Below are 14,010 nucleotides of genomic sequence, written 5' to 3'. Positions count from 1 at the left end.
TTTTGTAAATCAATTTTGATGGGGTTAGAAGTTTTGGAATGAGATGATTTTTTGCCAGGATGATCCCCTCATCACAGAGATCATCCTCACAAAAAATCAGCTCATTCCAAACATTTTTGCCCATATAAGATAAAACGGTGTGTCGCAATGTGAGTCTCAATATGAGTCTTAGGAACATGACCCTCTATATATATATATATAAATTAAGATCTGTGTACACATATATCTACTCATATATCTATAACGTGTTTTGTCCTATATGGGCTAAAAGTTTCTAATTGAGCTGATTTTTTGTGATGACGATCTATATGACAAAGAGATCATCCCCACAAAAAATAAGCTAATTCTAAAACTTCAAACCCCATATTTATGAGTTGAAGAATCGTGGATAGTCCATTTTTTTGAAAATTACTTTTGACGAGTTTAAAAATCCTGGATTGAGCTGATTTTTGGTGATGATGATCTCCTCATCATAGATATCATCCTCACCAAAAATCAGTTCAATCCAAAACTTTTAGCTAATAGGATAAAACACGTTGTGGATATAGTATATATGGGTAGCGTTATTTTAACAAAATCCTATACAACATTCTAGACAAAGTTTTGTCTTATATGATTAAAAAATTTTGAAATGGACTGATTTTTTATGATGATGATCTCTATAATCAGTAGATCATCCTTACAACAACAACAAAAAATCAGCCAATTCTAAAGCTTCTAACCCCATGAAAAGTGATTATAAACTAATTTTAAAAATTGACGGTTCAAAATTCATTTTATAAATTAGAGTTAGAAATTTTAGAATGGACTGATTTTTTATGGGTGGCGTTCTTTTGACAAAATCCTAAACAACATTCTAGATAATACATTTTGTCTCATATGGGCTAAAATTTTCATAATGGGCTGATTTTTTGTGAAGATGATCTTTATGGTGAGAAAATAATCTTCATAAAAAAAATCAGCCAATTCTAAAATTTCTAACCTTAATTTATAAGATAAAGAATCGTGAACAGTCAATTTTTACCATTCATTTGTAATCATTTTTTATGGGGTTAGAAGTTTCAAAATTGTCTGATTTTTTGTGAGGATGATCTACTAACTATAGTGCTGACCCACAAAAAATCAGCCCATTCTAAAAATTTTAACCCATATAAGACAAAATTTTATCTAAAATGTTATCTAAGATTTTGTCAAAAGAACGCTACCCATATATATATATATATATATATATATATATATATATATATATATATATATATAGGATAACATTATTACGACCCCTATTATGACTCACATTGCGACACACCATTTGTCTTATATGGGCAAAAATGTTTGGATGGGCTAATTTTTTGTGAGGATGATCTCTGTGATGAGGGGATCATCCTGACAAAAAATCATCTCATTCCAAAACTTCTAACCCCATCAAAATTGATTTACAAAAATTGGACGATCTAAAATTTTTCAACTTGTAAACATGGGGCTAGAAGTTTCATAATGAGCTGATTTTTGACAAGGATGATCTCCTCACCATAGAGATCATCCTCACAAAAAATCAGCCCATTCCAAACATTTTTGCCCATACAAGACAAAACGGTGTGTCGTAATGTGAGTCTTCGGAACCCGACCCATATATATATATATACACATTTTTTAAACTCAAAAAATCATTTTTATTTTTTAATTTATCCGATATTTTCCCAACTTTATCGACTTTTTCCAAAGCTTTCTATTGCCGAATTATTCCTGAACCCCTCCACCCTACCCGACCGAACTCCCCACAATTACCAATGGGCGATCATTACGAACTATGAGTCATGGATAAAGATGAAAGTGTATTTCTAGCTTGAAAGTATGGAAGTGACATTAATAATAAATAAAGTCAACAATAGGAATAAAATCATTATTGATCAAATAAGTCAACGGGGCACCCTTCAGCTTGAAAGAAGGGAGGGAGACAAGGCTTGTCTTCTAAAGATTTTTCTGCAATATTTTGTCAGCAGCACTAAATATGGGAACGATGTCCACTGGTACCTGAAATCAATGGCAGATGATTAACATGACCAAATTTCAGTTTCGTTAATATTATGAAAATAGGGGGCTTAAAAAAAACATGTTTGATGATGATGATGATGATTATTAAAGTGATGCTTCGTGGCATCATTGATCATTTATAAACGAATCTCTAAGTTAAAAACATTGAACACACCTAGTATCTTTGGCACTGTGTTTATGCATGGCCATTTCTCATTTATAATACTAGAATTTAGAATAAGCACTTATCTCTTGTGGTCGTTACAAATAAACGCAACTTTGATTGCAAGGCAAAACACTGGCAAATCATTTACTGTGGAAAACTCGTATTTCACCGTGTTTGACAGCAAAGTAAATTTAAAAAGCGGGGTAAGGATTTGCATTGCCCATAAGATTTGCTTCTTCAAGTGGAAAATCTTTTCTCACTGCTCCCCCCTAGGAAAACGATTTGCCACAAGAGACCAAAATTTGGATCTCATAAATGCTCCCCACTTTGCATTTAAACTTAATATAATCAGGTCATTTTGGTCAAAAACAAATAAAATCGCAACCCATGACTCCATAATCCCGATAATCAAGGTTGTTAGTTTTCAAAACTACAAAAAATATCCTTTTTAACAATAATAAAACCTTATTGATTTGCATTTAAGAACAGAGCACCATACCTTAATTTTTTCCAGTCTATCAAGTGCGACTCGCAATGGTTGCGTCATTTCGCAGTATTCCTGAAGGAGTGCCTTTGCAGCAGCTTTGTCACCTTTTGCCTGTATTGTTAGTATCTCCCTGCTTAAGCCCTCAACAGCTCCTTCAACCTTTCAATAGCACAACAAATTTTATGCCTTGGAAATTTGTTCCTTGAGAACTCTAAATTGTAAAACTCAGGAACTATGGAATGGTACCTCGGCAAAATTGACAGAAAATGTCCCATCTGAGTGTAAAATAAAAGCTCCTTTCTCGAATAACCAATTAAACTGCAAAGCTTGTCCTTTTCTGGTTCATTTAGTAACAAATCAGTCAAAAATTGAATGCAGTAGCAGTAAACACTTAACGGGCCATTAAGTAAGATAAAACGATCAGTAACTACCCATGTGCTTCGTCTAACCCAAAACGTATTGATCGGAAGCATCCCGCAAGGAAAGAAACATACATAGACTTTACCAAGGTTTTCGGAAGCAATCCCTGCAGCAAGGAGAGAGAAAATTCATCAAATAGATCCCAATAAACATTTTAGGCCTTAAAATTAGAAGACTATCAAAGAGAACAAAAATTTTAAGTTATTTATTGGAGAAATAACTTTCAACATTAGAGAAGAAACAAACAAGTTTATTACCTTCAGCTTTAGTAGAATGACTCGATTTGGAAATTGTGAGCATTTTATTTCAGAGGGAATATAAAGTACCAATGGCTAAACCCCCATGAAATAAGCTTACTACTATGAATTGCAATCTAATCAACAAATTGTAACCATCCAATCTATTGATTATTTGAACAATAAATGTGTGGTTATAATTAATCAACCGTGCTCGTTATTCACGCTGTAGATTGAAGTGGCATTGTTAATGATGTGGTGTATCTCATGCACTGAATTGCAATTCTTACTTGTCTCCATCAAACGAATGTGTATCTTTGAGCACTATGAGTTTGTCAACATTGACACACCAAGAAGATGGCCGCCTTCGAAGAATTTTGTTGATGAAAAATTGCCTGGTGATCATCATTATGTTCATCATCAAAGCCTTATCCCAAAAAATTGTAATAAGGTGGAACAATTCACATTGCTTCATTCATTTCTCTCCAATCCATGTTTTCTATTAATTCAAGTATTTCCATTCCACTCCATCAATCCAATGTCCTTTCCTAGTCATCCTTTCAGTCCTCTAGAAGCTTCAACTTGCATGTGTTCCTTCTAACAAAGAAGGTTGTCGGTCCAAGTTGCAAATGATCAAACCATCTCAATCGACTTTCCCTTCGTTTATCACCTATTAAGGCTACTCCCACATTTTCATAAATGAGTTTATTTCTAATTTAATCTTTTCTGTCTATCAACTCATCCATCTTAGCATCCTCATCCAAGTTGTGCCCAATCTATGAACATGTTTCTTGATCGTACAACATTTCACTCCATAACACATAGTCAAGTCTTACTAGGTTCCTCTAAAATTTTCCTTTCAATTTGATTAAGCTACATCCGAAAGAGCACTTCAGAATCACACCTCCCCATTACCCATATAGCTTTAATTCTAAGGAAACTATCTATCTCAATCTCTCTCCATTTGTTGAATAACTCTATTTTTTAGTGTTTTTATTTTTGTTGTCCTTTTTAGTCTTTTCCACTTATGAGAATATGTAATCACCTTTAAAACCTAATTAGGGCTTAATAATTAAATGATTATTGAGTTCTCTCAATTCAACTTGGTATCAAAACCTACCTCATCGCCCCCACCCCTCCTTGCTACAAACCCCATCGTCCCCCTCCTCTCTTAAATCCATATTCAACAGGTCTTGAAAGACACTTCTCGTCTTGGATTAAAACATCACCCCTAAAGGGGTTTTATCGCACCATGCGATAGAGTTGTTAGAATACATTAAAGCCCTACGGCAACAATAGAATTGTTGTTAGGCCAAAACGATGGCCCTTGGATCATCCACAGAACCTTGCGACAATAGTTGTGACAGTATCATAGTCAGTGGATGCCTTTGACAACCTGCGATAGCAGCTGATTAGTCTGTGGAGACTTGCGACAGCACCTGCGGTGCCTTTGAAGACTTGCGACAACAACGGCATAGCCTGTGGAGGCTTATGACAGCACCTGGGGTGCCTTTGGTTTGCGATCATAGCAGCAAGGCTGTTTTGGGGCTGTGCTCACATCAGTGTGGTTGTTTGAAGGTAACAACAACATCAACTTGTTGTTTGAAGCTTACGACAGCGGCAGAACTGTCCCTTGGTGCCCTACGATTGAGTTAATTACTATTCTGGTCACCTACAACAGTATTTGATCACTTTCCACGTCTTAAGATTGTGTATTGCCACCTTTAGGGTGCTGCGATCAGTTTCTTATTTGAACTCTCTTCAAACCAAAGCACATCGACTATTTGATGGCCTCTGAGACATATTTTTCCTCGATCACTAGTAATAGTGATGGATCGGGTGGTCTTCCCTCTCGTTCGACCGACTTTCCAAGCATCCAAATTACCACCTTAAAATTAGATGGTCCTAATTATCTTCTTTGGGCACGATCGAAATGTTTATTGGTGGAAAAGGAAAAATCAATTACTTTACAGGGGCAGAAAAACAACCTCCACCAACTGACACTACTTACCCCCAATAGTTTGCTAATGACTCTATGGTCCGTTCTTGACAGGTTACATCTATGCAACCACACATTACTGCTGGTTTTATGTTCTCTAAGACTGCAAGCCAGATATGGGAGTCCACAGAGAGTATTTACTCACAACGTCAAAACAATGTTCGAATCTTGAACTTAAAGCGTGAGATTTCCCGCCTTTCACAAGGTGACTCTTCAATCACCACCTATATATCACAACTTCGTGCTCAATGGGAAGAGTTGACCTTTTATTTCGCGTCCTATGCTTAGAAGGACCCTCTCGATGAGGTATTATATGCGTCGATTATGGATAAGAATCGAGTCTTTCAGTTTCTAGCCGGTCTCCAGGATGAGTTTAATAATCTAAGAGTTCATTTATTGGGTATGGATTCCTTTCCGTCCCTACAAACTACATATTCTTATGTCTTAGCTGATGAGAGTCGTCGTACAACAATCCTACCTCACTCTTCTCGAGACCACTCTACAAAGCTTGCTCGCATACCTTCTCCACAACCTCACAGTCGATCTTTGCCTATACATCAACGACATAAGTGTGATCATTGTCGAAAGTTGGGTCACGTGAAGGTCCGTTGCTATGCGCTTCATAGTCATCCTAATCAGCAACGTCAACTGTCTCAACGATTGACGAGTTCAGGCAATTTTTCAATCAAATGGAGACTTCATCTCAGCCGGTCTCTATTTTTGTTCACTCAAGTACCTTTGCATCTACACAGTGTTTCCACCATTTCCTCATCCTGGATTATTGATTCTGCTACCTCAGATAACATGATCGGTACGTCCTTCCTATTCAAAACCTATAGTGTTTGTTCTAGTCATCACAAGGTTCCCCTTGATGATGATTCTTTATCTATTATCGTTGGTTAAGATCATTTTTCTATTACACTTTTATCCTTAACTAATACACTGCATGTTCCTCAACTTACTATCTTATCTCTATTAGTAATATTACCAAACATTTGAATTGCAGTGTAATCTTTTTTCCCTCTCATTGTGTCTTTTAGGATCTGGAGTTGAAGAGAACAATTGGCACTGGACGTTAAGTGAATGGCTTGTATCTCTTGGACGCACCTGTTTTACCTAGCACCCATTCTATTTCTCAGCTTAGTAGTAGTAGTTAGACTAATAAGGCAATGCGTTGACACTTACGTTTAGGCCATATTTTCTTTGGATATTTGAAACACATGTTCCCTACTTTATTTAATAATGCCAATTTGGTTGATTTTTCTTGTGAAATTTGTCAATTAGTTAAACATGTTCATTCTCATTATCTTATTAGTATGAATATTATTGCACCTGCTCCGTTTGACCTAATATATTCTAATGTATGGGGTCCTTCTCCCGTCACAACCACTATTGGTTTTCAATATTTTGTTTTGTTCATCGATGACCACAGTCGTACCACTTGAGTTTATCTTATGAAACACAAGAGTGAAGTATATGGGATTTTCAAGCAATTTCTTGCTATGATTCATACCCAGTTTGATCGTACTGTCAAGACTTTCTGTTATGATTATGGTATGGAATACACCTATAATGAAGTATTGAAGCTTTGTTTAGAGTATGGCATTGAGCATCAAATATCCAATGTTACGACTCCTCAGCAAAATAGTCGATCAGAAAGGAAAAATCACCATATTCTGGAAATATCATGTACCTTCTCTATTGGCATAAACATGCCACAATCCTATTGGATTGATGCAGTTCTTACTGTTGTTTACCTTATTAATCGAAACCCCTCCCGAGTTCTTCAGTTCGCCACTCCCTTCCTATAGCTCCATCCAGATGATTCATTTTTTTCACTTCCTCCGCATGTGTTTGGGTGCTTCTGTTTTTTTCAAAAAATGTATTTTTTTAGGTTATTCCTCTATTCAGAAAGGATACTGCTGTTATCATCCTCCCTTTTGAAGGCGTTTCATTTCTCGAGATGTCTCTTTCTTTGAGTATGTCCCATACTACATTGGGTCAATTGATATTCAATCTAAGTGGTTTCCTCTAGATACCCCTGATGATGACATCTCTGCCTTATTATTTCCTCTTCCCATGCCTGTTCCTCCTTCTACATTTCTTGTCAGTCCATCACCTCATCGATTGCAGGGTTACTCTCGGCAGCCCCGCAATACTACTATCACTTCTATGATAGACCAGCTCGTTTCCTTGCCTCCAACTCCGCCTTCTACTGTCCCTTGTGATGATTGTCCTATCGCTACTCACAAGGGTAAGCACACTTGTACTTATCTCATTTCTAATTATGTATCTGATTCTGCTCTCACACCCTCTTATTGGAGTTTTCTTGTTTTTGTTTCCGTTGTTTCTCTTCCTAATATTGTTTTAGAGGCTATTGTCCATCCTGAGTGGCGAGCAGCTATGATTGATGAATTGAATGCTCTTAAAAAAACTCAGACTTGGGAACTAGTTCCTCTTCCGTCTGGGAGGAAAGTTGTGGGATGCCGTTAGGTGTTCGCCATTAAGCATAATCCTGATGGTTCTATTGCTCGTTATAAGGCCCGTCTAGTGGCTAGAGGTTATGCCTAGACTTATGGAATTCATAATCAGGAGACATTTGCTCTTGTTACCAAGATGACCACCATTCGAGTTTTCTTTTCTATTGCTGCTATCAGAGGGTGGCCCCTCTTTCAGTTAGATGTCAAGAATGCATTTCTTAATGATGATCTTTAGGAAGAAGTCTATATGGTCCAACCTCCTGATTTTCTTACACCTGCTTCCTCTGGACATGTCTATCATCTTCGTCGTTCTCTCTATAGACTAAAGCAGGTTCCTTGCGCATGGTCTGAGCGCTTTACTAAGGCAAGGCATCAGTTTGATTTCCATCAGAGTTCTATTGATCATACTTTTTTCCTGTGTCACTCCCAAGGAAAAACTGTCGCTCTGATTGTTTGTGGATGATATTGTGCTTACTGAAGAAGATTGTGACGGCATGACAACAGTAAAATCTTACTTAGGTCATCAATTTGAAATTAAGGACCTTGAGCATCTTCGTTATTTTTTAGGCATTGAGATTGCACGGTCCCAATCTGGTATCTTTATCTCTCAGCGTAAATATGTCATTGATTTACTTAGTGACTACGGTCAACTAGGTTCTCGTCCCGCCGATACTCCTATTGAGAAAAATCACAGGTTTGCTGATTCTGAGGGAGAGTGTTTGTCGAATATTGGTCAGTATCGGCATCTTGTGAAAAAATTGATCTACTTGTCTATGACTCGTTTTAATATTATTTATGTTGTTAGTGTTGTAAGTCAGTTTATGTACTCTCCTCGCACATCCCATCTTACTGTTGTCTATTGTATTCTTAGATATCTTAAGGGATATCCTGGTCGCGGTATTTTGTTCAATAATCATGGTCATCTTCGTGTTGAGGCATGGACTAAGGCAAATTATGTTGGTTCAGTGACTGATAGACGGTCCATTTCTAGGTACTGTACTAAAGTTGGTGGCAACTAGGTAACTTAGCGCAGTAAGAAATAGGACGTGATTTCTCGGTCCAATGCTGAGTCAGAGTACAGAGTTATGGCACTTGGAGTGTGTGAGTTATTGTAACTCAAGACCTTACTAGCTGATTTGGTTTTCTTATGACAATCCCATTTTCACTATATTGTGATGATAAATCAGCTATTAACATAGCAGAAAATCCAATTTGGCATGACAAAACGAAGTATATCAAAGTTGATCGACCTTTCATTAGAGAGAATTGTTTTTTGGCAGATTTGCACTCCCTTTGTTCCTACATCTCAACAACTTGCCGATATTCTTACTAAAGGTATTAGCAAAACTGCCTTTGAAAATGTCTTGTCCAAGTTGGGCGTTGCCGATATTCATGCACCAACTTGAGAGGGAGTGTTGAATAACTCTATTTATTAATGTTTTTATTTTTGTTGTCCTTTTTAGTCTTTTCCACTTATGAGAATATGTAATCACCTTTAAAGCCTAATTAGGGCTTAGTAATTAAATGATTATTGAGTTCTCTCAATCACTCTGGGATGTTTACTAGCCATCAGGTTAAACTTCCCATTCCTTTCTCTATGCATTATCCTTTGAGTTATACACTATATACTCCATCTTGGTCCTACTTATTCTAAGTCCTTTGGGGCTCCAAAAGAACTCTCCGAAATTGTATGTTTGTGTTACTCCATATCTAGTCTCACCAACTAACCATCCCACTATCTACAAAAATATTACCTAGTCTCCAAAGTTTCCCTGTCATACCTTACCAGCCAAATGCCCATTGCTAATGAAGAACTTCCCAGAAAGAAGCATAGAAGTGAAGATCAAGTCTTACTGGGACATTGTCCCAAAAGAGGAGATCTACTTAAGTCAATCATTGGTGACCTCTATTGGGGCTTCAAACGGTCACAATACAAGCTCCACCGTGGGCTCAATATTGGTCATACTCAAGGATTTGGATTTTCAATAACCAACAAGCAATGGGGGTGGAATCTTTCCCCACATTTTTTTCTTTTCTTTTTGCCACTTTTGTTGTCTTCTTTTTGGAGTCCACTTGGTAATAGGGGTATGACCCTAAATGATCTGTAATCATTTTTTATTATTTATTTAATTTCATTTGCTTGCTTAGCACTAGCACGCACACACATACACACACACACACACATTCATTAAATATCAGTATCATTCATGATGAAGAGAGGATCGTGCTCGCCTTCCTCTTTCAAATGTATGATGCCATATGCAACAAGGTCAAAGTTGTAGTTCATTCCTCGGGAAATGCTCAAAAAAATGAGGAGATCCTTAAATTCAGAAGAAAACAGAAGTTTCAATTGAAGCTAATCCATGTAGAAATAAGTCTCACCTGAGTCTCCACCCGATCATGACACTTTATCCAACATATATTAAGTATGCTATTTTTTTTTTTTTGACATAAAAGTATGCTATATTTGGATCTAAAAGGTTCTAACGAAAAGAATCTTCAACCATCAATGAAGTCATGGAAAAATAAAAAAAAGAAAGAAGGTCAAGCAAAGTGTTTTTACTTAATTCTGGGATAGGAGAATAGGAAAGCTTTTACAGCTCCACATAGGAAAATCATTCCAACACTTGAGGATGAAGATGGAAAGTAAGAAGTATCAAGTCCAAACTCACCCAATTTATAAAGGCTAGGAATAATTAATAAGCAAAATGTAACATCTCTGACATTTACATCTTATGCAAAACTGAGTAGGCACAATAATGATCCCGAGAAAAGACCAAAAGGTGCCTTAAAGATCGAAAAAGGGCAAGCACAATTACTTTTACCAAATACGATACCTTGAAAGAATTGGCAGAATATTAATGCCTAATGAGTGATGTGCGAGAAGAAATCTAAAGACCCAAGGGCATGGCATTGGTTGTTAATACTGTGTTTTTGTCAATCCTGAGATTTTGGTGTATGTCAATTTTGCTCCTATTGGAAAGCATGTGAAGACATCGACAACAACACGCAAGGTCAAACACTTCAACGAAACGTTTCATGTGTGCTCAAGACCAAAAAAGGTAATAAGACCACCGAAACCATGCCCCTTCACCAAGATGATCTTTAGGTCAATTATTATTAGTAAAAATGTGTAGTTTTCCAACTTGATTGATCATCGGAATTTCAGAAAACATAAAATGTCTGAAAAATGGTATTTTATAGTTCTAAGAATAGTAATTTCGGTGCCACCGAAAATCTCCCCTTGCCACCAAAAATCAGCTCTTTTCGATTAACAGAATGGGTGTCTATTCGATTACACTGAAAGTACCCAACGGTCAAAAATATAATCGTTGCAATTTTCGGTACCACCGAACTGATTTTCAGTGCCACCGATCATAGAGTTGTTGCCAACTTTGTTTCTTTATATTGAGAAGCATTGGCTTCACTTGGGCTTGATCATTCTTGAGGATTTGAGCTCCCAGCTCCCCTATACACTTTGGAGCATCTTCAACACCCTTGAGAACCTAGATTTAGTTGAGACCATCCTCAACCTCCTCTATGCCTCTCACCTAGAACCTTCTTCACATTACCTCAACCCTTGATCACATTGGCTCATCTATTAGAACAAGGAGCTGAAGTTGAAGGAAGGAGTGAAGTACGAAGAGTTGAAAAACTTGCAGGCGTGATTGGAACATCGGACCGTCGAAAAAGCTCTCGTGGACTCAAGGATTCAAAGACCTCAAAAATGTGATCGACATATGTCTAGCAATTGAGTAAGTCTTTGTTATTTTGTTTTTCATTTCAAAATCACTGTAAGAGGTTACTTGGTTCAACCCTAAAAACCAAGCTCTGGTTAGAATCTAGGACTCTTAACAAAAGTAGAGGTTCATGAGTTTCCGAGACACAAAACTCACCATTTCGGGAGAATGCGATTCTCTTGATCCTAAAGTTTTAGAATTTAGCCTAGGTATAAAAATTTTGTGTAAACGGTTAGAGGGAAACCATAAACCTTTTTTGATATTGATCACCAAGTTCCAAAAGAAGGAATTTTGGGACTAGACGTAGGCACGTTGTCAAACCACTATAAAACTACGCTTCTTGTGTTTGTGCAAGTGCCTCTATGAACTTACACTTAAATGAATGAATGCCATGAATGAATATTATGCTATGTATGACAATGCTATGAATGACACGAATTAGATATGATGAATTTTAGTATTAAATTCAACAATTGCACATCAAGACAGAGTGATTCTGGGACCCGGTGAATCAACTTAGGAAAGTATTTAGTCAAACTCACTGTTTCCTTAGTTTAAATTGAAAATAATTTAAAATTTTCCTATTCACCCCCTTTAGGACTAGACACGGTCAAAGCCGGTAATTTCATTGGTATCCCAAAAGGAGGAAGAGTTGTGGGGGCAAGAAAAACATTTTTTCCCTAGAATAAAAAAAAATATATCACCTTGAGATTAGAACATGCTAAGGCACAACCTGAAGATGGGTCAAGTATTTCCCATAAATGAGGATAGGAAATGTTCGAAGAAGCATTGATAGACATGTCAAAATAATAGGTGAAATAACTATGGGTGTACCGCTGTGATATTATATTGTTTCATCGTATTGCTTATTTACTTTATTACCATCTTTAGGAGTGTGGTTTTAGTGCATTGGATTCTAGCATGGAGTCATGGGGATTCGTGTTAGATTTTAGGGGCGCTACAGGTGTACCCTATCGGCATGGGGATCAAGGTAAAATTATAGGATCTCAACCATTTGTGACCCATATTTCGGGTTTGTACAAAAATCAAAATTCTTTTCACATTGCCAAACTTAATCTAGAATTGGTAAGTAACATTTTTGTGATTTGCCCAAAAAAACAGAATTCAATTCTAGTACTTAATTCCATATAAGGTATGATATGTTTTGATCCATACATATATAACCTTGATGCATTATCATTTTTTGGAAAATTTCCCTCTAAATTAACCTACCATTGGTCATTAAAAAAAATCTACCCATCCTACATATGGTCCATTGTTATCAAGATCAAACAATATGAATTAAAAGCACAACTAGATTTTTTTTTTTTGAAAGGTAAAAACATAACTCAATCGAAGTCTCTAACCTGGTTGATGAGAAATTTAAGTGCCCAAAGGCCAACGATATCTGCTTTTGCTTCCTCCAAAGCCGAGTGGAGTTCTTGAAGTTCCTTTTTCATACCAACAAAGATAAGCATGTCAGTTAAACAATGTTTGCTATAGATAATGGCTTCTCTGTCATGTTGATATTTCAACAAAATTTTCAACTATTGACAAGTGTTAATGCCACCCCGAAATTCAAATATCCAATTAAAAATTTCTTAGTAATAGGAAAAGTACATGCCTAGTAAATTTCACATAACCCATTAAAAATGACGTTTAAAAAAACACATTTTAAACGCGACTTTTGCGATTATGATTGTGACAATTGGGTAGCCATGCACATTACTAGTAACTCAATCGATCAAGAGAAAAAACATTACACAGAGAAGTTAACTATCATTTCATTAGAAAAAGAAAACTATAGCAATCAGAGAAGTTAACTGTCATCGTAGAAACAATTTGCGTATCTCTTCACTAAGGCCCTAAATAACAATACCCCAGGCAATTTGATTCAAGCTGGGCATGGATGATGTGTATGCTCCAACTTGGGGGGGGGGGGGGGGGGGTCGGTCAAAATGTCATGCTTGGTTTAGTTAGAATATTTAGTCATTTGTCATCAACATCTTCAAAACCTTATACCAAAGATTTAGGGTCAGCTAAATGAATCTTGTTCCTCCATTCAAATGTACCCAAAATCATGTCATCTATAATGGAGAGTGTTTTCATATCCACTTTCACTATCTCAATCCACACTCTTTTGGGTCTTCCTTTCGTCCTATTAGCACCTTTGATTTGTATGTTCATTCTAACTTGGGCTGTAATAGACATTTGTGTAACATGCCCAGCCATCTCAATCAACATTGTATTAGTTTATGGCCTATTGGAGCCACTCCTACATTTTCTCAGATGCTTCTTGATCGCCCAACATATAGTATAGCTAGTCTTACTACCATCTAATAAAAAAAAAATTAATTTGATGGTCATGCATCGGTCACATAGCACATCTACACTTTAACCATCTACTTCTGATTCTATGGGCGAGATCTACATAATATCCCCATCATCATG

The 14,010-nt window shown here is 36.7% G+C and overlaps 1 protein-coding gene across 2 annotated transcripts; it reads right to left on the bottom strand.

Annotated features, from left to right (window-relative positions):
* Nucleotides 1-1,819: 1,819 nt before the first annotated feature.
* LOC147381470 (nudix hydrolase 3-like) lies at nt 1,820-13,052 on the bottom strand. 2 transcript variants are annotated; one of them, XM_086430375.1, is made up of 6 exons: nt 12,927-13,052; nt 3,116-3,210; nt 2,931-3,021; nt 2,697-2,843; nt 1,941-2,031; nt 1,820-1,907 (listed from the first exon to the last, which is right to left on the bottom strand). In XM_086430375.1, exons 1-5 carry the CDS (start codon nt 13,035-13,037, stop codon nt 1,969-1,971), a joined length of 507 nt encoding a protein of 168 aa, XP_086286501.1. In that variant the 5' UTR covers nt 13,038-13,052; the 3' UTR covers nt 1,820-1,907; nt 1,941-1,968. The 2 variants fall into 2 exon arrangements, with proteins under 2 accessions (XP_086286501.1, XP_086286500.1); XM_086430374.1 differs by having other exon boundaries at nt 1,820-2,031.
* Nucleotides 13,053-14,010: the final 958 nt, after the last annotated feature.

Source organism: Akebia trifoliata, unplaced genomic scaffold (genome assembly GCF_017979445.1).
Source record: "Akebia trifoliata isolate Shusen 1 unplaced genomic scaffold, ASM1797944v1 Contig00425, whole genome shotgun sequence".
Classification (NCBI taxonomy): domain Eukaryota; kingdom Viridiplantae; phylum Streptophyta; class Magnoliopsida; order Ranunculales; family Lardizabalaceae; genus Akebia; species Akebia trifoliata.
The sequence above is the reverse complement of the archived record's forward strand: the minus strand, read 5'-3'. Positions and strand labels throughout refer to the sequence as shown.